The 24765-nt window shown below is 34.3% G+C and overlaps 5 protein-coding genes across 5 annotated transcripts; 2 read left to right on the top strand and 3 right to left on the bottom strand.

The window, feature by feature from the left end:
- Positions 1–445: 445 nt before the first annotated feature.
- LOC108576367 (cytochrome b5) lies at positions 446–1999 on the bottom strand. The gene is made up of 3 exons (XM_017939340.1): positions 1732–1999; positions 652–780; positions 446–571 (listed from the first exon to the last, which is right to left on the bottom strand). The coding sequence occupies exons 1-3, from the start codon at positions 1849–1851 to the stop codon at positions 446–448; spliced, it is 375 nt and encodes a 124-aa protein (XP_017794829.1). The 5' UTR covers positions 1852–1999.
- A 4460-nt stretch (positions 2000–6459) lies between these two features.
- On the top strand, positions 6460–8503 carry LOC108576366 (fidgetin-like protein 1). The gene is made up of 2 exons (XM_017939339.1): positions 6460–6614; positions 6688–8503. The coding sequence occupies exons 1-2, from the start codon at positions 6460–6462 to the stop codon at positions 8501–8503; spliced, it is 1971 nt and encodes a 656-aa protein (XP_017794828.1).
- Positions 8504–8682: 179 nt separating this feature from the next.
- On the bottom strand, positions 8683–10436 carry LOC108576483. Its single transcript, XM_017939492.1, has 8 exons — positions 10320–10436; positions 9945–10197; positions 9746–9874; positions 9579–9681; positions 9381–9504; positions 9117–9264; positions 8919–9047; positions 8683–8864 (listed from the first exon to the last, which is right to left on the bottom strand). Exons 1-8 carry the CDS (start codon positions 10434–10436, stop codon positions 8683–8685), a joined length of 1185 nt encoding a protein of 394 aa, XP_017794981.1.
- A 581-nt stretch (positions 10437–11017) lies between these two features.
- Positions 11018–13327, top strand: LOC108576463 (protein arginine N-methyltransferase 1). Its single transcript, XM_017939471.1, has 8 exons — positions 11018–11030; positions 11311–11676; positions 11749–11918; positions 11987–12145; positions 12209–12396; positions 12482–12708; positions 12785–13144; positions 13218–13327. Exons 1-8 carry the CDS (start codon positions 11018–11020, stop codon positions 13325–13327), a joined length of 1593 nt encoding a protein of 530 aa, XP_017794960.1.
- A 1556-nt stretch (positions 13328–14883) lies between these two features.
- LOC108576451 (ETS-related transcription factor Elf-5-like) lies at positions 14884–18605 on the bottom strand. The gene is made up of 7 exons (XM_017939456.1): positions 18280–18605; positions 16604–16736; positions 16107–16361; positions 15863–15934; positions 15678–15764; positions 15409–15604; positions 14884–15317 (listed from the first exon to the last, which is right to left on the bottom strand). Exons 1-7 carry the CDS (start codon positions 18319–18321, stop codon positions 15206–15208), a joined length of 897 nt encoding a protein of 298 aa, XP_017794945.1. The 5' UTR covers positions 18322–18605; the 3' UTR covers positions 14884–15205.
- Between the last annotated feature and the right edge of the window lie 6160 nt (positions 18606–24765).

Genomic DNA, 24765 nt, shown 5'->3' with positions numbered 1-24765 from the left:
ACAATTAGCACGCTGCCAACGTTAACGGGGTTCCTCCAATTCTCTCAATCTCCATATTAATATAGAACCATTAAGAGGCGAATTCTTTTTTTAACGAACTTGTACGTGATAGTATTAACAATAACACTAACAATAATAATAATTCTTATTCTACATAGGAGTTTATAAAAATTAGCTCTATATGTATAGAGGTAGTAAAAAATGGAGTAAAAGAATAAATTAATCGTGACTTAAAATTAACACCAGACATTTCGAGTTATTCTACCTTTGTCATGTCGCACATTTTCCACATAATACTGCTAAGAATCTGTAAACAAAAATTCCATCTGATTCCTTCGTAATTTTCTTCCAAATCTGTCATCTTTCCTTAAATTATTTTACAACCATTTTCTCACTGTTTTCCCTTTTTCCTTTTTTTTTTTTTATAATGATCAAGCAAAGTTTCTCATCTTTCCGCCTGGAATCGTTCAAACCTTGGAAATTTTATCGTTTCGTACCTTCGTTTGTTACTCGCGCCGCTCGTCTCTTCGAATCTCACGTCCCTCTTCCTCCTTCTGTCCATTTTATCCTCCTAATCAATCACCAAAATATTCACGTTCCTATGCTTGCCAAATTATACGGCCGCAAAATGCACGCTCAATTCTCTCATACCTCGACTAATTCACCGATCAGGAATTTCTTCAGTGCATGCCTCGCGTCCGAAGAATGGCCGAATTCGTCGAAACCACGTGTTGCATCCTGTCCCGCGTACTCCTCCAACAGTTCCGGTCCGCCGGGATGCTGAAATCAATTTGGGAAATCCAGCTTAACACCGGTGATTTTTCCAAGTAGAATTTCCGGTGAAAAGAGTACCCTTTGATTCGAGGCTCGGAGAAAATAGAGAAGTTTAATATACTATCGATGCTTTTTTCTATAATTTAGAATTCCTCATTTCAGTTATACTTTTCTGCTTTCGATTATTTCACTTTTTTTCGAATTGTTCGGAAGTTTAATACTATCGACGCTTTTTTCTATAATTTAGAATTTCTAATTTCGCTTCTATTTTCCTACTTTCGACTGTTTCGTTTCTTTTTAAAATTCTTCCAGAACTTATGCGCTTCCTGTGCCACGAAAAGTATGTAAATTTGCATCTCTAGTGTGTTAAATATCTCGAAAATTCTCCTTCGACAATTTCATTTACATCTTCTTTCCCTTATTCCTTCAATTTCTTCATTTCACAGAATCGAAATTAATACAATGCAATTGTAGGAGATGAGGAAAAAGCGGAGGAAGCAAGCGGGATTCCCCGGCTGATAAAAGTCGGGACTTTACGATTACAGAGGAGGATCTCCGGTGATTTCCTCGTTCTTCTTGCTTCTTTTGATCTTCGTAGAGGTCCTTAATTTATCTATAAACTATTTCTCGAATTTGCGATTTTCTTAACCCATTTGTAATCAATTTACTCTTCCCTATTTACGCTAATATAAACGCTAAACGCTAGATTTCCATATTTCTAAATTAAATTTCGACAGATACTGATATTTTCCTATACGAAAATTTAATTTACCAATGTTAATTCAGTTTACCGATATTTTCCTATATGAAACTTTATTTCTATCAATTTTAATTCAATTCACAGATATTTTCCTATGTGAAACTTTATTTTTATCAATTTTAATTTAATTTACCGATACTTTCGCCTATATAAAAATTTAATTCAACTAATCTCCTCCCTGTTTTCCACTGTCCTACCTTATTTTTGTACGTTGTCACGTCGTAAACTTTGTCATAGATCACGATCCATAGGTTCCTCCCGTTTCTTCCATCCTGTGTCGCCACTTCTTTCAACGCGTACTGTTTCAATTCCGTCATTTCTTTTACAGACGAAAGAAAATCTCCTAAATCTCGAAACTTCAAAGAAAGGAAAATTGTGAAAAATCTCGACTGTTTAGACTTCAAACCGCGATCTATTATATATGAATCCAGTTACCGCGAGAGTCGAGAGTCGAATGAGCTGATATGATCCAGCACGGTCGTGATATTGAACTAGACCAGTGAAAATCTGCCGGATAAAAACGCAGACGTGATCGACGCCGTACACGGAGATAAACGAAGATACCGCGTGTCACGTTCCTCTGATTAGCAATCGGGAGTTTCAAGAGGAAAAGACCCGTCACATGTTTATCAACATCGTAGGAAGTCCCATCATTCTGTACCATTTTTTCTCCCCAATAGTTCAAAGTTGAGTAACGATTTTTCAGGATCGCTGGTCAATTATAGCGAACAGCTTGTTGGACTAGAGGAAGTTCTCTAGGTTACCGACGCACGGGTGCTCAGATGGTATGCAGCGTCACGTGGGACGCCTCGGTTGACTGTTCAATTGTTCTTGGAGAGAGTCGTACGCAGCACGTTTTCTTTTTCGTGTAATTGGACCTTCGTTCCAATATATGTTTGCGCTTGAGTTATCACCGTACAAGTGCGTCTTGTTACTTTTCCCCGCACCAGAACCTCGCGCTTAACACAGTCGATCGAAGGAGAAAGGAGAGACAACGAACCGAATGGACATGTAACCGAATGGAAAATTCTGATTTTCTGTCGATCGTTCGTGTTGCAACGAGGTAAGAAACACATAAGGAACGTTTGTTTCGTGACTCGATCGTGTCTGACTATGTGAAATATTTGACGAATTATTTATCAACAATTCTTCTTTTTCTTTATCAGAGAAATGAACCTACTGTGAAAGAAAAAACTGTGCTTGATTTATAATACGGTATAAGTGGAGTCTCAAAGTGCGAGTAAAGAGATTATCGATAGGCGATCGATATTGGTACGCTAATCCGAAGATTTTGATAATTGTCGATTAGGCGATTAAATTCAGGTCGAGATGCACTCGTCGATACAACGTCGAATTCGACGATAATTAGATGTAATATAATATACGACCCGTATAATTATAGAATGAAAGATACATATCGACGATAACGCCGAGTTGATTAAATTGGACCGTCGAAATTAATCGGATACGGTTTATTGAATTACAATCAGCGATGCGAGAGGAATGGCAAAAACCGAGGAAAAGGGAATAACATTCTTCACTTTCAACTGATAGCGCAAGAAACTAGGGAAAATGTCAAGAGTACGAGATAAATAGTTCGTTCCCCGACGATATTTTCGTCGATCAACTTTTCGGTGTTTTTTTCATTTTTTACGATTATCAACGATTTCCGGCGTTAGTTCCTTTAATTTTGTGACGGAACGTTGCTCGAAGGAACGAGTGTTTCGCGAAAGGAAACGAGTGTGGTGTGCAAGGGCGAAATGAATAGACCGTGAAATGCTGTAAAACAGTACCGGTGTATTGTAACACTTTGTGAAATACACATTGCACAAAGTTATCTTGCGATAAATCGTTGATTTTTTCTTTTATAAATAATTGCCTTTCAAAGCTGCTGTTCTAACACTCAGAACGCCACTTTCTCGCAAGTCGTTCGCTACGAATTTCAGCCTTGGAGAATATCTGCATGGCCGAGAAGTGATCGAGTTGCGCTACTTGCTGATTTGGAACAATTTCGAGCGTCTGAAAAGTGGTTGAGCCGTGCTACTTGCTGATCTCGCAAAGGTTCGAGGGGTCTCAGAGATGGTTGAGCTGTACTACTTGCTGATTTCGCAAAACTTCGAGCGTCTGAGAAATGATTGAGCTGTGCTGCTTGCTGATTTCGCAAAAATTCGTGCGTCTGAGAAGTGGTTGAGTTGTACTACTTAGCGATTCCGACGAGTTCGAGCCTCCGGGAAAATGGTTGACTTGCACCACTTACTGGCTTAATTCGAGCGTACGAGATATGGTTGAGATTACTACTTAATTACGTCGACCTCCATTCACTTCATATTCTCCTAATACAAAATCAGAATTTTCGACTTTCGAGAAATTTTAGGTTAAAATCGACTTTGCAATAGGCGAACATGATATGGTAGGAGGTCGATCAATGACGTGATTTTCCAGGAATTCTCGAGTACATTTGCACGCGACGACAATGTGCAGCGAATTTCGAAATCTTTGCTTAACTTTCGTAGTTTGCGCTCGAACTTCGGGATTTTTTCAATTTTTTCGATTTTAACGCATTCCTAATGGTTTTCCGGGCTTGGTCTATTCAATTTTGCAATGAGATATTGTTTAAGCAATGGGATTTTTGCAAAAGGAAATGGATTTGGTGTGTAAAGGAGAAATAAATAGACTGTAAATGTTAAATAAAAATTGTAAGCAATTTCTAAATAGCCTACTGCGTGCAATTGTTAATTCAATGCGAAATTCATAAATTCAGTTGTTTCATCAAGTTAAATGGTCTAACAAATATCTTTAATACTTCTGATAATTGCAAACTACTATTTAAATTGTTATTTACCAATAAACACTGATTATTCTATAATTGAAGTACTTTAAAATAAGACAGAAACTGTATTTTACTGTCTACATTAATTGGTAATGTTAAAGCAATTAAAAATCGATTCCAATTATCAATTAAATATAATAGGAATATCTAGGACAGCAACAACGAAGAGATAGAAGGAAACGAATAGCGGTAAACAAGGGTAGCACTGTAGAAACGAGTTAGATAAGGAAGGAAATAGGGTTAGACGAGAATAGCATTAGAGAAATGAGTTAGACAAGGAAAGGAATAGAGTGTTAGACAAGGACAGGAACTTTTCAAGGCGAAAATAACGCCATCTCGCGTTTGGTGACGCGAACTACGACTTTTTAATAGGAACACAGAATATAAACAGAGGTATTAGACAAGGATAGCACTAGTGTGCGAGAAGGACAGAGAGAAAACGCTTCCTATTGGCTGGCGGGCCTCTGACCTCCGCCAATCAGGCCCTAAATCACATCGAACGGTGAAAAATCATTAATAACTCAATAATTACGATGATTTTGTGAACTTTTAGAATTGAAGAATGAAGTGTGGACCTTCAGCAACTTTCACATATAGTTTCTAGTGCGTTAAACCCTCTCAATAATTAGTTATTAACAATTTTAGTACGTGATGTCGGGAATGATGCCGTTTATGTTTATATACGTTTACGGCTTTTCAATAATTTCAAAGCTTTATACTAAATTCTCATGCAACTTACTGTATGCATCTGAAAGGTAACTCCCTCGGCTACATTCTCATATAATTTCTATTAACATCTCTCTTGTGGTTTGATTGTTACATAATATTCTTTAGGCGAGTATTATAATCGTCGCATTCAAACGTAACACATTTTCGTTATTTCAATAGAAATGCGTGATTAATTATGCACTTTCATGCGTGTAGAATGTAGAACGGACTTTTATTTATATTCCCCAATCATTTTGGTAAACGTAAGTGATGTGGTTTATTAGATATTAGCAATTGTTTATAACAGTTGACTGTACACGAGTACGATGAATAGGGGATGCTTCCAAATTATGTTTAATAACTCCTAAACTAACCCGAATATGTTAATAAAAATGATATGAGAATGTATTCAAAGGAGTTCTCTTTTAGAGGAATACAGTTAGTTGCATGGGAATTTAGCAGAAAGCTATGAAATTATTGAAAAACCGTAAAGGTACTTTACGATATGCGGTATCGTTCCCGACATCATGCACTAAAATTGTTAATAATTAATTATTGAAAGGGTCTAGTGTACTAAAAATTGTATGTGAAAGTTGCTGAAGGTCCACTCTTCATTCTTCAATACTAAAAGTTCACAAAATTATCGTAATTAATGAGTTATTAATGATTTTTCGCGAACGACGCGATTTAGGGCCTGAAAGGTGGAGCATGGCGGCCTGCCGACCAATAGGAAGCGTTCTCTCTCTGTCCTTCTCGCACACTGGTGCTATCCTTGTTTAATACCTCTGATGATATTGTGTTCCTATTAAAAAATCATAGTTCGCGTCACCTATCACGAGATGGCGTCAGTTTCGCCTTTAAAATTTTCTGTCCTTGCCTATCCCTATATCTTTCCTTGCCTGACTCATTACTCTAATGCTATCCTTATCTAACCCTATTCCTTTCCTTGTCTAACTCATTTTTATAGTGCTATCCTTGCTTACCGTTATTCGTTTCGTTGTTTCTCTTCGTTATTGCTATCCTCTTCATTCCTATTATATTCATGTTTGTATTTCATTGAATGACGAATAATTTAGAGACCATTCGTCGGTAATGTGGAATCCATTAAAAAAATGGATAAGATGGCTCTAGTGATTCCAAAACAATTATTTCACACTGTTGCGTATACATTGCATAGGCTGCAAAATTTGCCACTTCGAAAATATGGATTATTATGAATAATTACTGTACCGTTTATTTTAATCTTAGGAGAACTTTTGGATAATTTAATTCATTCTTCCTTTATAATCAACGAATGAGAAAGGTAATGAATGACAATTGACTTTACTTGTTGGTAATATTGGTATGATAAAAAATGCAGAAATATTATATTTCTTACAATATAGATATGGCTACCACTGATGTGGATGTTAATAAAATAAAGAATAATTTCCTAGCTGCATACCATATTTTAAAATTTTCCAAAGCTGACAAAGATGATACAGAGATTGTAGACATTGAACGTAGATGTCTTGCTATTAAATATTTAACTGCTAAACAATTGTAAGTCTCATCATATTATCCTTTATGTGCTATAAATAATTCATCAGGTATATAAATAAATTATATTCTACAGTGAATCTGAAGATGTAGCTGCTTATTTACTTCAAAGAAACTTGGAAGATTATCAAGATCTAATGGAAAAGAGAGATGGTGTAAATAACTATTGGAAACAAGTTAGACTACAAATATCAAAGACTACTAACAATCCACAGAAATGGAAGTCTGGTTTATGTAATGTAGATACAGCACTAAATTTTGTAAAACCTCTGCCTTGCCAAGACAATAATACTATGCCATGTCATAGAAGAGTATTCAGTAACAGGCATATAGAGAATATTATAAATATATGGAAAAATAAAGAAACAGCAGTAAGAAACAGAAAAGTCAGTACTCCTGCAACACCAAAACTTAGCCCAGGTCCAAGTATAAACAGTAAAGGAAAACTTGAGGATAACATACTGCACGAAGTAGGAACATCTTCTTTGTCATCAACTAGGTCTGTAGATGAGAATCTGAGTGTACAAGTAAGTTATAGTAAACTTCAAAGAGCTAAATCTTACCCTGTGAATCAGAAAAGTCAAAGCCCTGTACAACAAAGACCTGTTAAATTTGAGCCTAAATCATACACTAAATTTTCTAAGGAAGAATCATTTAAGAAGTTTAAAAATAATCATGAACCATCGAATTTTTATAAAAATAATGCAAAATCGAAATCACAAGTTTCTGTTCAGCAAAATGAAGAAGATTCTGATACTAAAAATAAGTTGAACTCCTTCAAGACTGCTAGAGATGAATTAAGTGTACAACAAATAAAGGCTAACAGGCCAATGCAGAAGAAAACTTTAGGTGGTAAAGCATCAATTAATTCTCAGTTTGTTTGTCCATTTAAACGAGAAAAGGAGAAAGCTCAGCAAGGTCAAGGAAATATGTATAATAATGAAACTGATACCATGGACATAGAAGATGAAAGATTAAAAAATATAGAGCCAAAAATGGTTGAATTGATAAAGAATGAAATAATGGATTCAAAGACAACTATTTCTTGGGATAATATAGCTGGTCTAGAATATGCAAAGAAAATTATCAAGGAAGTAGTTGTATATCCTATGTTGAGACCTGATATTTTTACTGGTTTACGCAGACCCCCCAAAGGAATTTTATTGTTTGGCCCACCAGGTACAGGAAAAACACTAATAGGCAAATGCATAGCATCACAAAGCAAGTCGACATTTTTTTCAATATCTGCTAGCTCTTTGACTTCAAAATGGATAGGAGAAGGAGAGAAGATGGTTAGAGCATTATTCGCTGTTGCCAGAGTTTATCAACCATCCGTTATTTTCGTGGATGAAATAGATTCATTGCTCACTCAAAGATCCGAGACCGAACACGAGAGTTCTAGGAGATTAAAAACTGAATTTTTAGTACAATTAGATGGAGCAGCAACTGCGGAAGAAGATCGTATTTTAATTGTAGGAGCAACGAACAGACCTCAGGAACTGGACGAGGCAGCACGCAGACGACTCGTTAAAAGACTCTACGTTCCTCTACCGGAATTTCAAGCTCGAAAACAGATCGTCAATAATTTATTAATAACAATTCCGCATAATCTTTCTGAAGAAGAAGTTAACAATATAGCTGAACAGTCACAAGGATATTCAGGAGCAGATATGTCTAATTTATGCAAAGAAGCTAGTATGGGACCGATTAGAAGTATCCCATTTAGCCAACTGGAAGATATTAGAAAAGAAGATGTTAGACAGGTAACACTTGATGACTTTAAGGAAGCATTGATACATATGCGTCCTAGTGTATCAGAATCAAGTTTAACGGCTTATGCAGAATGGGATGCCATATACGGAACTGGAACAGCACACAATTATAAAGTATAACAATTTTTCTATTACTTTTAATATCACAATATATTTTATAGTACAAATTTTGACAACAAAAATATTTATTAACAACGTTCGTACGTAATTGATTATACGGAACTGAATGTACTCTGAATATTTTACATGTTTTACATTTAAAATACTTGAAATTAAATTATTTAAATAATGAAAGTGTATTAAATAAACTTAACGATGTAGAATTTTTTACTGTAAGCAACAATTAAATATAAAAATTCCTCGACGTGAACCATTATATTCAACGAAATAACAGCAGTAGTGTCGAGCGTCAATTTCTTGGAGTTGGTAATGTTGAAATTAATTTTTCCAAAATCGTTTATATAATATATATGAACATTTCCTGAAAACAATAACTATTTGATACAGTTTAAGTGAGTTAGATGACAAAAATTACCTGAATCTAAACCCACAATGAGTACATGTGCATATACTAGAACTGCAGTAGGTGTACCATGTAAAATTGGAAATACATTATGAACTTTCCATTCTTTTCCACTTTCCAAAAAACCTAAATATCCATATTCTACAACATTGAGATACTTCAATACAAATTTGATATGAACAAATTTATTTAGAATACATATTCTCTTACCTGTAATACAGACAACTATATCTGATTTAAATATATAATAAGAACGAATTCTCATATTTAGTGGTTGAGCACATGTACAAGTATAATTCCTTTTGTCTTCATCCAAAGTTATATGTACATAATATCCTCCTTCCATATAAATAAGTACCTTGATTGTAACATTTTTATTTAAATAGTAAAACTATTAAATATAATTTATAATCTGTATAATCTTATCTATTGATAATCTGTATAACTTCTATATAGTTTCTCTATTATTATTACCTTATTGTTACTTGCACCAACAGCAAGGATGGTATTTCTACCAAAATCATACATTGTTCTGGCTATTGATCCTTCAATTCTTATCATATTGTTTGTGGCAATATAACAGAAACTGTAACTTGTACTATTTAATGTTTAATATTTAATAGTGGCTGTAATTATTATCTTAATTATATTTTTATACTTTCTAAATCATACCAAATTATTTTTCCATGGGTCCTATCAATAAGATTCAATGAATTAACATGCCAAAATGTTATGTGATCATTTATAGAACAAGATATACAAACAATATCTGTTCCTAAAAAGTATAAGCAATTAATTAAAAGCATTTGTGAGATTTATTTTCTAAAATTTCTATCTACCATCTCTAAGGAGTTGTACTTTTCTTATATATTCCATGTGATCAACTACACATTTTGTGCTTCTAGATAAATTGCTTATGTCATAAAAATAAACAAAACCCTCTGATGTGCCCATTGCTATTATACTTCCTATAAAAAAGATTTATTATAAATGTTAATTATAACATTGCATCCACAATGTACAAGTGTATTTCATTACCACAAGTGTCTATACATGTAATATATTCTGAGGAAGGATTTTTCAGTAGTGGTTCAATACAAGTAATTTGTGTATCACATTTTATTAAATTTTTGCATTTAATCCATAATTTGTATACCGCCATCCAAAATTTAGCATCATTCTTCTCATGAAAATTAACATAAAATTGATTTGGGCACAATGTCTCACACAAGGTAGTCCAAAAATGTTCAGGTATTTGATTTTGGCACAATTTATACCATACATCACTTTGCTAAAAAGAATTAATTAAAACTAATTACAAATTTAAATTCAAATGTTTCTAATAAATACTATACATAGTATTATAACGTACAAATCGTTCATATAAATAAATACGTGCGTACATAGACAGACCTTTAGAATTTTGTTAATAATTTCATTCCAACATTTGCAAACTATTTTCAAATTTATAAGCACCACCGAGTCGACATATATAAGTATTTGTTCCCATATTTCCGGAGGAAACATCATTGTTGTGTTCCGAGCGAAATGAATGAGAAATTATTAAATGAAACAAGATCAACAATTGATCATCAACTATCCCACTATTTGCCCATTCATTTTACAGATTTTGAATTGAACTTGTATCTGCCATCAACCTATAATAAACCATTGTTGTACCTAACCAAATTTCAAATTGCTGGATGCAATTATTAATTCAAAAATTGTATTATATTTTATGTTAAAAAGAGTATCGAAATTTATTAATTTTTTCTAAAATGTATAAAAAAAACATTATATTTCAATGTTTATTAAGAATTAAATATAACATACAAAGAATAGAAGCTTCTTTATGGTTCGGGGAAAGTGTTCCAATTTCAACACAAGATACAGTAGCAGGATAAAAAAAAACTTTAAAAAGTCAAGTGCATTTGAGTGCTGAGTGGAATCAATATAAGGAATATAGATTTGACATTAGGCCAGAGGTTTTGCCTGCTTCTGCACGTGTACGGATGAGTCGAACGTGTACAGACCTCTAACCTTGAAATTTTGAATTTTCTTCTTTCTAAAATAACAACTGTTGCATATTGCTTGATATAATTAATTGCAAAATGACGGATCAAGGTACTGATACGATTTTTCAGTTTACATACTTGAATATATTGTGTAAAATCAACTGTGATCATTTGTAGTCCTCAGAATTATATATTATATTTTAATTGTTTCAGAAATTTTACTTGTATTTATTCAAGTTAAAGATAACTTAAAAGGGGTTTATTTTAAATTCATTTCAATAAACTTGTAAATCATGAAATATCTTTTCCTACACTTTAATGTAATATTTTAATTTTATTAGGAATATTTTACATAAAATAGATTCTTTCTAATAATTTTTATTTTTCAGTCATTCCTTCGAAAGATGATTATGAGTGTGAAATGGATGCAAAAAGTGATGGTGATAGTGATGATGATAGTGGTGATGATTGGGATGAGGTGACAGAAGATTTTGAATCTATACCGTGCCTTTTTTGTAATGAAGTTACAAACAATACCTCTATGGCATTAGAACATCTTGTAGCATCACATAGATTTGATTTAAAAAATTTTATAATGAAACATTATTTAGACACTTATTCGTACATTAAGTTGATCAATTTTATCAGACATAAAAATGTCTTGCCTGATCAGTTAAATGCATTAAACATAAAAACATGGGAGAGTGATGAGTATTTAAGGCCTGTTATAAAAGATGACCCCTGGTTGATGTTTGGTGAGTATACATATAAGTAAGTTCAATAAACATTATATTTTTTAAATTAATTCATTATTTGTACATGTAAAGACATTGAAGATTTAGAAGAGAAAACAACGAAGCCTATTGCATATACAGTAAATTCTGAAAATGGTTGTGTTACATTGTCTGAGGCACATTTTGCTGAATTACAGAGAACAATACAAAGACTTAGAGCACAGTTGGAACAAGATGAATTAGCATGTTACTTGGCAAAACAGGTATTTATACATAAAACTTCTGATCTTTGTAACAGACAAACAATGTATTCAGACATGTTCATTTTCAGCAAATAGATGAAATGGTAGAAAAAGCACAGAAGCTGGTCCTAGATGGTGATTTAGATGAAAACAATACTGTTAGTCCTTCTGGCAATTCTAATTGTAATGTTGACAAAGGTTACTTTAAAGCATACAGTCATTTTGCCATACATCATGAGATGTTAACTGTAAGTAAATAAAAGTTTTTTCTTATGAAAATTAATAGATTTATAAATACTATTCTTTTGTAGGACAAAGTACGAACAGAAAGTTATAGAGATGCATTATTAACAAATGCAAATAGATTTAGTAATTCTGTGGTACTGGATGTTGGTTGTGGAACTGGCATTCTGTCTATGTTTGCAGCAAAAACTGGATGCCGTAAAGTGATCAGTGTTGATCAATCAGATATAATATATCACGCAATTGATATAATTAGGTATATACACTATTTATTAACTTCTCCATAATTAAAATTGAAGTAGAATTCCATTATATACTAATAAAATCCTTTTTAACCATAGAGAAAACGATTTGGGTGATATTATTACATTGCAAAAAGGTCGTCTTGAAGACATTAATCTCGACGAAGATAAAGTAGATGTGATTTTGTCTGAATGGATGGGTTATTTCCTTTTATTCGAGGGTATGTTAGATACAGTGATATATGCCAGGGATCACTATTTAGCTCCTGGTGGAATACTTCTTCCTAACAGATGTACACTTAGCATTGTGGGAAGTGGAGATACTAGTATGTATTTTTAAACATATCTGTAAAATATTTTGAACTTAATATTTTATTGCTTATTGAATACAAAATTATACAGGAAGATACGTCAAACTCATTGATTACTGGTTGAATGTGTATGGTTTTAAAATGAGTTGTATGAAAGCGGAAGCTGTACGTGAACCGAATCTGGAAATTTGTAAAGTCGATGAATTAATAACAAGCACTGTTGAAATTCAATCGTTCGATTTGTATAAAGTAACAAAGGATTGTGTGAATTTTTCATCGCCATTCGAGTTCAAAGTAAAAAAGACTGGATCGTTAACAGCGATCGTTGGCTATTTTGATGTCTTTTTCGACTTGGACAATCCAGTTCATTTTAGTACAGGACCACACTCATCCCCGACGCATTGGAAGCAAACAGTATTTTCATTGAGTGAGCCTATTAGCATTACAGAGGGTAGGTTAAATAAATATTTGATTAAAGATTATCGATTAACGAATATAAAATTAAATATAATGTTTTATTACAGGGGAAATTTTACGAGGTAAACTAATTTGCCGTAGACATGTTACAAATATCCGAGCGCTCATGGTTATAATCCATATTAAGAACACTAGCCAAGTTTATTGCTTAGAATAAGTCATCGACATTCGCTTTAAAGTCCACTTAATAAACGTAAGTGCCAGAAAATTAAAAAAAAACATAGGGTCCATAACAGCTTGCTGGCTATATAATACTGTTGATGACTATCATTAAAAGTTACGATAGGTTAAACGCGGTTCAAAAACGTAGGATAAACTGTTCGGTACTCGCATTTTATATGACACTACGATATTTACATTTTGAAGCCTTTGAAACGTAGAAATCATACTTAATCTCATATACATCAAAAGCTTCGATTTCTGCAATGAACGTAGATATAAACAGACTGTAAGATTTTTTTTTACGTTATTTTATGGTATTTTTTAACCAAAGATCACGTTGATTATTTCCGTAAGATATTTTGCATAAGCACAACGCATATTCTTTCTATACGATACCGTCACGATTAACGCGTACTTTACGATAGTGATTGTTTACGATTTGTGCCTTTTCATAGTCGTTGAACCTACATTTATAATTGAGCTTAGAGTTAACGTTTCGGGATATTAAGTAGTTCACGAGTAAAGTGAGACGATAGCATTTTATTTTACGGCTTCGTGGAATTGTGTAAAAAGTTTTTACAATAGTAATAAAAGAAGTATTTAAGTACATACCTGGTTGCATGAATACTTCGTTAATCTGGATAATGACACTTTAATCTAAAACGAAATTAGTCCTAATAGTCGCATGAAACTTATTTTGATGATAATTACACACAACTTTCCATATTTAGAAAACTAATCAAGTATAAGTGCAACCAGGATTCTTGTTACGCTTCTATTATAAAAACAACGATTTCGAAGTTCGCTCAATTTAAATATATAACTTAAGAATCCTACTAACAACTTCGATGAATTGATTAAAAAGAAACTATGCATGCTTTTACTCGTACATCTTTTTCCGTCGCGATACTATGTATCTTGAATTTCGATATTTAACAATTGTTAACGAAAAATCGAATCGTCCAGAATTTCTTTAAATACAAATATTTTTGCCAGCTTCCTTGCATGTGCTATTGTAGAATAAGTATCCAAATTTTATTATAAATCGTTTACGAAAATACAATCAATCGATATAATACAAATTAAGTCCGGTACTCTATCTTACATGATTTATAAACAAAATAATACAACTACTTTTACTCGATCCCCTTGAGAATTATTCTATAGGAAAGATTCAAGATGGCGTTGCATCGCTTGTAAAACTGTTGTAAGGCAATTTAATTTCCTCTTTTAAAATTGCTCTGCAGTTTGTTTAGCTAGGAAACAATTTAAAAAGTACTCATGCTTCCAATTTAAGGTATGTAATACAACTCTGGGATATAAAAAAATAAGTAATAGTAAATTTATTTGATTGTAAGTCAGGAGAATTATCGCCTTCCTTGATTAAAATATGTATACTTTTACATAAGTAAACGATCTATTACGAAATGCTTAAAATCAAATAAATCGAGAAAATCTTACAAGACTACATTGATTTACATTCACTTTGTTCAGTCATACATACAAAAGTGTGAAAAAACTTCAACATTTTTATTCATTCATACTGTTCTCACGTTATTTAAATCTAGTCAGTATGTATCACATATAATACTAGATCTTTTTTTCTTAGTCTTTTACAATTGTCGATCGCAGACTGATGCTTTGTTTCGATTAATAAAATACTTTCAATATCATTTCCGGTATCAAAATATGAATCTATAGTTACAATGTATTGATAAAGATGGCGACCAAAATATTCTTTTTCCCTGAACTATTTTACGATATATTCTGTATGTGACATTTATACAATTGATCACAATCGTTGTATTCACTTTCTGTACAATTTTTATAATGAACGAGACCCCAAAAGAATCCCTGCACAACGATAAGTAGATTAATACCGAAAATTTGGGTTGTCGGTTTGCCAACCCTTTGCATTTGGTCCAAATTGGTAAACCAGTCTTCGGCCAAGAACAGGTTGGAAGATTTTACTTTTATAATAATACCTGAAAGGAATTAACATTTTTATGTTAAACAAATGTATACAAGTTACGTAATTGTGAAATGAAACGAAGTCATAAATGACAGAACAGTTACCTCATAGCTCGGCTCAATTTTTCGTACGTCATTTTGGTGTTCCCTTTTCTTGAACCCCATCGTTTCGCTACTTCGTCGCTCTTAACGAATCGGAATTTCGCTTGAGGATAATCTTCCCAACAGATTAAACTTGGACACGTTTCTGGATTACGTAATAGGTCCCTGATGAACTCCCAAAGCTTTCCCTGACTGGTGGCTGTAAGTATCATTACGTGAATTTCATCAAGCAACAAAATTGTCGACAAAAATTCGTTCATACGAATACCTACAATTTTTCTTCTGTTTTACTATTTTTGGCCTGCCTGGTGTTCGTTTGGTAGTGGAAATATCAATACTGTTATTATCTGATTCTGCATCTATAAAAATTATGAATTTAAATAGATCATAGAATATACGGGAAAAAAGAACTATTATTCTTTCAAGAAATATAATTAAAATTTAAAGAATATATTACCTGATGTACTGTTGGAATTAATCCGCGTGTATTCATCTTCAAAAGGAGGGTGAATAGGATCTAATGATGAAGCTGTAATCATATGTACCTTCGTTTTTACTGGCTGTTAACGACGATTGATACAATAAAAACTGAGGTACAGGAGAAGTAACGTTATGCCGTGTAATCCGATATTTATTTAGTAATATAGTTTACTACACTATTATCCTCGTTATCAACATGCCGCGCAATAGTAATTACGTACATATAGTTGAGATATGCTGAGAGTGGAGTAGGTCATAGAGTCGTGCTCCATACGCGGGATCGTGATTGATAAAATCCTCTTTGGTAAAGGTAACCAGCTCATTTCCCGGCAGCGCGAGACTGTGTTGAATCATACTGTACGGTTGTCCGATATCAGATGCCGCAAACATCAACCAATTTATTGTTTCCTCTTGACACCAGTTTCTGATAGGTTTGTACGACCAACCGGTACCATCGATTTCATTATTTTCGTCACCTGTTAAACGCGTGATCGTATGACAAAATTAATACACGACAAAAATGGACAATGCGTCAAGTTGCTATTGAAATATATTTCGATTATTTTATGTAACAGTATTCACTCAAATTTTTTTACTTTCAATGTTTTCAAACATTGTACATACATATACATACTTATAACGATAGTGCCACCATGATGATGTGCAAAAATATTGAGATACTTTTTTTTTTTAATTACAAATTTTTTTCGATAATTACCGAAGTTACATTTTTTCCGAGTTGGTTCGTAACTACGCGTAGTTAGAGCGTTGGTTTTTCTCGTGACCAACGAGTCCATGTCCAGCAACAAATGATCATCGTCTTCGTGAAGATTTAGGAACGAAGGGTACACCTGCAAGCAAAACGTAACGCATGACAAACAAATCCGAAACAAAGTCGGGTTTCTACGTTAATGACCTTGTTGGCGTCTTTAAACGCCCCGTCTCTTTTTATCACACGGGACTAAAGAAAAACGAGATCGTTGCAATCTCGTTCTACCCAGAGCTAGCTTGTGTTCAAGCAAAGGAGACGAGGTATATACGTCGTGATTATAAGTGGAATATCTTCACGGAACAAGTATCGGCAACTTGCAATAAATAACCGCAGACCGTTGTTTCGAACATTTTTTTTTTTTTCCAAGTACACATTACGTGGCTTTGTACACTTTACGCAAAGTCAAGGATGCAGTAAATGATAATAACATCGCAGATTGGTGAATTAACGTGTATCATTGTTACTTAATGGCAATTAAGAGATAAGCAACATTGTCGTTTGAAGTTCTATCAATTTTCCTATATACCGAAATTTATTTTTACTATTCTTTTCTTTTTTTATATTTGTACGCTCAAAACGGAGAATGTATTTTAAGTTTTGGCTTCCAAATATGTAACGAATATGGCTACCTAAATTTTGCATCGATATATCATCACCTGTTCAACTATCAACGATCTATTTACATGTAAACGCACCTATTTTAACGCACAAGTGGCGCTACTAAATTTGTGCAGCGTTGAGTGGACACTTTGTCTTGTCTATCAGTTAAATTTTCCTACCGCCAACTGTATCCACATTCATGCAATAATTCACTGTGCCGATGCAACTGATACGATATCATTGGAAATATTGTACCGTTTCGCAGAATCAGTAAAATTTTATTATTCTCACAAATCATTTCGCTAAATCTACAAACGCATTTATTTCTTACCAAAGTGCGAATGTTCGTGTAATATCGACGATCAAGTTATCGTGTCCCCTTTGATCAGATGCACTTTTTGTGGAAATGCGACTTTTACTTTAAGCAATTATTTCTATACTTTATGTTGTACATTAAAAACAGTTACAATAAATTATTGTAACTGTAGCAAAAGAGTTGTTACATTTCTTTAATCTTTTCTGCGTTTGTAATATTTTATGACTTTTAACATTACTTTTTTCATTCAAATCTACTTTTTAATCATATTCCTTTGTTGCAACGATCGCAGTTTATTTACTAGTTCAATTTACTGTGTCATACTTTCAAGTCGCTTTAAAGCTTATCTTTAATACCATACGCGTACAAATTAAATGGCAGGATTTCCCCAAATGTTTTGCAGCCACGGGTTTTCCCTTACATAAACATCACTTGGAAAAACACATCCATTTTCTTAGAAAGTTCATTACGGAACACAAACGACGCGCCAACGGCGCAGCATAGCGAAAAAAGGCCTCTCGTACTCCGTTAGCACGTGAAACTCGTGCACTCTTTTTCCGCGAAAGACAGCCAAATAAACAAGCAACGATCCCGTCCAAAAATTAAATAACCCTTCACTAAAGCATCATTGTACAAAACCATTTTCATTCGAAATCGAAAACAACATGTGACACGAATAAATTTCTCCCTATAAATAATAACTCACCTCAGGTAAGTCAGTCCTATCGTAACTATCAAACGGATCCATTTTTCAGTTCACTCGATTTTCGAATAGCGACGATATCGTTCGAACGTAACAATATAGTGTTATTCGCGGGTGTTATCGTAGTGTTTCAAACAAACATCGAATATGTGTCACAGACTATTGCCAACAACTATTATCACAGTTCGTCAGGAATAAAATCGAAAGGGTCTGAACAGAAATACACTTCGATGAAATGCACGACGTTACGGCGATGTCGCGTAGCGCGATACTGATCACCGGTCGCCGGAATGTCTCTGACGAATACGGCGTCGCCAGGCCGATGTGGTGACGCGAAAGACGTCAGCGGGAGTACCGCGGGGACGGACAGCGCGGAAGAGCAGGTTTCAACGGGGATTTCCCGCTCTTCGGAACCGGCCAATCACCGGCGGTGTGCTTCGCGATAGCTGACGCAATAATTGCGGATACGCTCCATTGGCGGCGGTCTTCGAGATCCGGAGAATGGGAGTGCAGCCGAAAATACAGCGAATTTGACACGGTTATCCCCTGAGTAGCTTTATTATTTACGGTTCTGCAAGGCCGACTGGATGACATGCTGCGTTTTGGGATATATAGGGTGTCCTCTAAAATGTGAACGAATATTCAACTACTCTAAGGGGTGATTCACGAAAATTAGGTAGTCATAACATAAATTTTTATCTCGGAAACTATTAACTTTTTAAACTTTTTCCCTTTTTATCAAGTAGAATATGTTAATGCAAAAAAAAAATTTAATATTAACTTTGAATCTTGTAAATAATTTTGCGTTAAGTTTTTTTTTTATAAACGTTCACGGATTCAGGGGTGTAGATTTACCTTCTAAAGTTGATGATTTTTTTTTTCACACCCTATATAAACACAAGATTTTTCTTACTTTACTCGACAAATGTTGAGCCCTCTAAATCATTTTTTGTTTATTGTTACAAAGAATTTATTTGATCGTAAAAGGGATAGTATGTGTCTTGTTCAAGATTCTATTCTGTAGACTAGGTCCACGGTATTTGCATTAAAAAGTTGTTTAATATACATGTGAACGAATAGATGTTATGAAAAATTCATACGCACAACCTAAAATACCTCTTTTTTAACCATTGCGTGGGTTGGCTGTCGTGAAATAGTCGCGTTACGTTAGGGAGATTTTGCCGTTGAAATAGCTGTCTCAATTGCTCGGCGTCGATCACTTTTACGCGGTACTAGAAAATTGCACGCTTAATCCGTTGTGTATAAAACAATTCTGTAAAAATACAATCCGATAAGAGGCGATCGAATGTAATCTTGAGACATGCACCCCGTTGCATAAATGTATCTTAACTGAACGTTTTTTTTCTATTGAACAATAAAAAAGATTTTGAAACTATCTACTATCGCACGTGGACGCGTGATTATTGCAAACAGGATATGATTCGAGGGATTAAAAATACTTATCTCCGACAGTTCAGTATAATGAATCTTAATTTCACTAATTTAGGTCAATAATTTCTCTTCGGTGACAACTGTTTAATTAAAGAATAGCTGTTTAATTATCCAGATTTTCTCTTCCAAATTGGGTCACTTCGATTTAACTGATTGTAAAAAATATCTGCAACTCATATTCCTCATTTAATCCTTTACCTTACAAGTCACATTCGTGGTATAGATTTAATTAGGTAACTTTAATTAGAAGGACTATTAAATAGTAAATATATGTAATGTTTTATTGTTTTTTATTTAACGCATTTAACCACTGAAAAATTATAAAACAAGAGATTGAGAGATTTTCTCCCGTTGATCGTCGTATCTCCGAACTTCGCATTTCTACTCTCTGTCTTCACGCTTCTATAAAGAATCAGGAGCTTGCGGTTTATCCAATTGCATAAAATGTAAATCTCTGTCGAGCTTCGATTCTTTCCTTCTAAACGTCCCCCCTCCTCCCTTTTCGGAAAAAATTTATCGCCGTGCTGAACGGTACCACGAGACGGTTCGACGAACGAGATTACGAAATATTGCCAGGACGAAGAATTCGTCGTTTTAACGGGGAGTAGAAGAGCGAAATCATTGGTTATCACGTCAACGATGACATTGAGCCGTTTGAAGATCTGTCAGAGATTCTCTCTTTTTTTTTTTCTCTCTTCCTTCTGTTTCCACAACAACGTTATTAATAGAAACGCAGTGTCCGTCGCGTAACTCTCGATAGATCATGGACTGGATAAAGCTTGTGTATACCCAGGAGAGAGAGAAAAAAAGAAAAAAAGGGACACTTCGTTCAGCAGCCAGCCAGCCAACAGCAACATGTTCCGTGCGCATACCAAATTTTCCAGGAATGTTGTGTTACGTTTACGCACGGCGCATACCTGTTTTACGTGTTTTACGAACGCTGGAGATATTTGCAATATCGCGTAGAAATTGCATCCTTCGACTTACGTGCGTATATGTTGCAGGTGTTCCGTAAGAATATTTTTCAACGAATCGCTAATGCATCTAATTCGTACACTTTGTGTGACCGCTCGTGATAGGTTGGCGCTCGAACATTTTACTCAATTCTCTGGTACGTCCCCTGCAAAATGCAATAATTCGAAAAAGCTCAGACACTGGCGACGCCTATGGACTCGTTTATTTATAGTACGCCACGATGTCTCGACATCGGAGTGTAAACATGTCGGTACTACCCATGGTCTTCATTTTATTTTACGATGTATCTTTCTTTCTTTCTCTCTTCGTTTTTCCCCTCTCCTGTTTCTTACTTTTTTCTCTCTTCTCTCTCTCTCTCTCTCTCTCTCTCTCTCTCTCTCTCTCTCTCTCTCTCTCTTCTTCTTTCAATTACGTTTCCCCGTCGGGAAGAACACGGTGTCTTTATCATAACCACAATCCATGAAACTCCTAAAGATTACTAATGGCCGATTCGAGGAACTGCGAGCGCGTCGAGGTTCGATTTCATATCGACCGTTTCGAAATATTGAAGAAATCGATAATCGAAGGGTAAAGAGAAGAGAGATGCGAGAAGATGAACAAGCGTTAAAGTAAAGAATAAGTGAGGTTAAAAGATTTTTGAATTATGATTGAGGAAACTAGGTACTATTTCGTAAATTTAGATTAAAAAAAAAAACAAAAAAGAGAAAACAGATTGACTTCGTGTCTGCATTCCATTTCGTCGCGTTCCTTCTGGCTGATGAAGAATCAAAAAGATTCCTGAACAACTTTCGAACCTGTTTTCCCGCTCGAGATTCGTCTTGTTTTTTGGCCCGGGGTCGTTCTCTGCGCGCACTGGATGAATCACTTATCAAAATTGAAATAAAGGTTTGATCGAAATAACAAACGGAATTTTCTAGAGCAACAAGTGGACGCGATTTTTCAAGGACCCAAGGATTTCTTCGGTGTCGTTTTTCGTTCTTCCTTGAATTCTTTTCTCACTGTGATTCGTGTTTGACAATTTTATTAAACCACGTCCTCGTTGGTTTCAGTACGCTTACTTCCCGTACGCAGCAATGACGGAAGTTGAAAAGAGAGAATATCACTTCAATGGCTATCCATCTCCAAACATCTCTAACCACATCTTATAGGATACGGTTTATATTTGTATCTCGGTTTGCTTCACTTCCTAGAGAAATGTTGATTATCATTAGAAACATGGTAAAGTACTTTATTACCTCACAAAAGAAGCTGAACTGTTGTTTAAACAGTAAGGTTATTTAACGTACTATTATCATACTGCATTTCATGTCCATTTATTGTTGTTTTATTAACGTCATTCTATGTTAATCTCTGCAATATTTCCACTTCACTCTACTTTATTCCATTCTTAATTCATTTCCGTTTCAAGTCCATTATTTCCCACTTCATTCACACTTCATCTCACATCATTCAACGATATTCCACTACATCGTAGAACAACAATGATTATTTTTAAGAATAAAAAAAGATATTGTTAAATTAATAATTGTTTTGCATTTTATTGCAATTCCTTCAAATATCTGGGAAAGATTCAACCGAGCATAGCCTTTACACAAGATGCATTGAAAATTGCAATGCATTGCTACGTGTTTATGTAGAATCAAAATGAAATTATAAATGCTATCTTGCACGTGATCGTCCCTAACCAACAACAGAAACTCAGTCGTCTCTTTAATCATTATTCGTTTAGCCGAATACAATCGAGAGAACCGTTTCACGCCGAGCAAAACATAATTGACTCGTGCGAATAAATTATAACCTATGCAAATATCGTGTGGCGTACAAACGCGGGTCACTCGATCACGATTGATAAGTTCTTAATTGCATCAATGTTATGACCGTGAGACTTATCGAAAATGTGCGTCTCATGGAACATGTATCACCATGAAGTATTCAAATATCGAATGCAATGAATAATACACGATACGCAGGTAAGTGCAAAATATTCGTTATCATTATGTAAAGAAATGCACCAAACAGCGCAATTACAGACATCACATATGTATTGATGGTTCGTGATAATTCCGAAAGGTAAAAATACAAACGTTAAATATGATCGTTCGTTTGAAATGGGAACATCTTAATTTTTGATAAGTTTTTATCAAAAGAAAAAAATGAAAAACAGTGTAGATGGTAATTTTCGGTATCGTAAACATTGACGTACAACGTGCTCTATATAGCCTGTGTGCGAAAAGGCGAACTGGTTCGGACAGCTGGCACGCTTCGTAAACAAAACATATATCAATGAAGCTCGAAGTTCCTCTTAAGAGGTGCGTGTGTAGACAGTATGAAAGGGGCAAAGAAGATTAAAAACGAAGCAGGATCGTTTCTTTTTCTTTTTTTTCTTCTTTCCTGATTCCGCGCGTTACGACAAACTTTTTTATCTGTGGAGCGTCGTACCTCGAACATCTGCGTAATCGAATGTATTTCGAAACGGGAAAGGTCACTTCGGACTGTCAAACAGGTTCATAATTTTTTAATGCAGACACAAATTAAAAGTTTCTAAGCAACGTCACTGATTATGCGCAAATCCCAAAATAAAAACTATTGCGTATATATTAAAAAAAATCATAAAAATTCAGGGTTTAACTTCATTTTTAAAAATCGACGATGTCGTCATCGTTGGAACTTGCGAGTTTAGAAAAAAAAATGGTGGGGCTATGTTCCTATACGCTTTTACGAATGATCGAACATTATATTTTTGTTATTTTTTGGAAAGAAAGTGGATTTATACTTTGTGATCGATAAAACGAGAGAAACCAGTTCAACCGTCGAAGGTGCTTACGTCCAAGGGAAATCACATTTGCAAATAACAAATACTTGATAGGTGCGTACGCATAAGATCACGTGGACGCGGGTACTATGAATCATTTACAATGTCCGTTTCGCAACGCGCCATCGAAAAGACCATAGGCTTCGTTTCCAAGAACACGAGTATTCTCGGGATGTTCCGCTCATTATCGTTCTCATCACATTCTAAACGCGTATTCGCAATTCTCTCGAGGTTGCCTAATTTATCTAAAAATTACCGTCTTGATAAGGATCGATCTATGTTTGATCATTAATTTGAATTCTGATCATTGAACATACCAACATCGAACGTTTTTGTATCTTTTTTATTTACAGGATACCGTAATGATTCTAATAGTGTTATAATGATCGCTATTTCCTGGATCATCATCAAACAAAGATATCCTTTTTGCATTGTCGAGGCATATGCTTGGACAGTCTTCGACCACAGTTCTTTAGTGTCGGATGCAAATATTTGTGAAAATTGTATTAGTTGAAAATATTAGAATTTTTATTGATTTCTAAGCGTAGGATATTTTTCGATGTTGTGAGATCAAAAAAAATATGTCAGATTTTTTTTTCTACTTGGAATTAATAGTTCGTTACAGTAGGTGGCGTTAAAAGAATTTTAATAGCACGTAAGTATTTGCGACCATCTTTTTCTATTCCACTCGATATATGTTCAATTGTAAGTCGAACGTGTTGCTTCCAAGAAATAAGGAAGGGTTTCCGCAAATGATTCAATTTCTTCCTTTTTTTCACTGCCCAGAAAATTGTAAATCGAGAATTCGTTTTTTTCGTTCAATGCACATAATTAATTACATGGGACTGCAACGCAATATCAAGAGTTATACACGAGAACTTGCCTAAATGATTCCATAAACAGACGCCGCGTCATCTTCGTGAGTTAAATAAGGATGCTAAATATCACCTATAAACGTATTCCTCCCGCATTTGTGCAACGTTTACAATAAATCTTTAGCATCAAACGTAGGATGAAATATTTATGAGCATCCATGAATGACTTTTACAAAGATAACAATTTAGATTTATTGTAAAAATTACCTTCAAAATGTTCATTGCAAAAAAATACGGAAAAAAATTGATGACTAGGAAACATGTTGACCGCATATTCAGGAATAAAGTGCTAAATACAATCACATATATTACGTCGTACTCTACAAATTGTTAATTGCAAAAGAAAATCGAAATTCTATAGCATCCTCGTGAAAG

The sequence above is a fragment of the Habropoda laboriosa genome, unplaced genomic scaffold, assembly GCF_001263275.1.
Source record: "Habropoda laboriosa isolate 0110345459 unplaced genomic scaffold, ASM126327v1 scaffold291, whole genome shotgun sequence".
In the NCBI taxonomy this organism is placed as follows: Eukaryota; Metazoa; Arthropoda; class Insecta; order Hymenoptera; family Apidae; genus Habropoda; species Habropoda laboriosa.
The sequence above is the reverse complement of the archived record's forward strand: the minus strand, read 5'-3'. Positions and strand labels throughout refer to the sequence as shown.

Excerpts from the sequence above, each read along its gene's own strand:
- LOC108576367 (XM_017939340.1), bottom strand. The coding sequence starts at position 1,851 with ATGACGGAATTGAAACAGTACGCGTTGAAAGAAGTGGCGACACAGGAT. Across the intron at positions 781-1,731 it reads TGACAACGTACAAAAATAAG|CATCCCGGCGGACCGGAACT; the intron begins GTAGGACAGTGG and ends AATTGATTTCAG. Across the intron at positions 572-651 it reads TGATCGGTGAATTAGTCGAG|GAGGATAAAATGGACAGAAG; the intron begins GTATGAGAGAAT and ends GTGATTGATTAG.
- LOC108576366 (XM_017939339.1), top strand. The coding sequence starts at position 6,460 with ATGGCTACCACTGATGTGGATGTTAATAAAATAAAGAATAATTTCCTA. Across the intron at positions 6,615-6,687 it reads TATTTAACTGCTAAACAATT|TGAATCTGAAGATGTAGCTG; the intron begins GTAAGTCTCATC and ends TATATTCTACAG.
- LOC108576483 (XM_017939492.1), bottom strand. The coding sequence starts at position 10,436 with ATGATGTTTCCTCCGGAAATATGGGAACAAATACTTATATATGTCGAC. Across the intron at positions 9,265-9,380 it reads TTGGTGCAAGTAACAATAAG|GTACTTATTTATATGGAAGG; the intron begins GTAATAATAATA and ends GTTACAATCAAG. Across the intron at positions 8,865-8,918 it reads CATTGTGGGTTTAGATTCAG|GAAATGTTCATATATATTAT; the intron begins GTAATTTTTGTC and ends TATTGTTTTCAG.
- LOC108576463 (XM_017939471.1), top strand. Across the intron at positions 11,677-11,748 it reads TGACCCCTGGTTGATGTTTG|ACATTGAAGATTTAGAAGAG; the intron begins GTGAGTATACAT and ends GTACATGTAAAG. Across the intron at positions 11,919-11,986 it reads CATGTTACTTGGCAAAACAG|CAAATAGATGAAATGGTAGA; the intron begins GTATTTATACAT and ends GTTCATTTTCAG.
- LOC108576451 (XM_017939456.1), bottom strand. The coding sequence starts at position 18,321 with ATGGATCCGTTTGATAGTTACGATAGGACTGACTTACCTGAG. Across the intron at positions 16,737-18,279 it reads ATAGGACTGACTTACCTGAG|GTGTACCCTTCGTTCCTAAA; the intron begins GTGAGTTATTAT and ends TTTTGCTTGCAG. Across the intron at positions 15,935-16,106 it reads TCAGCATATCTCAACTATAT|CTTCATCATTAGATCCTATT; the intron begins GTACGTAATTAC and ends ATATGATTACAG.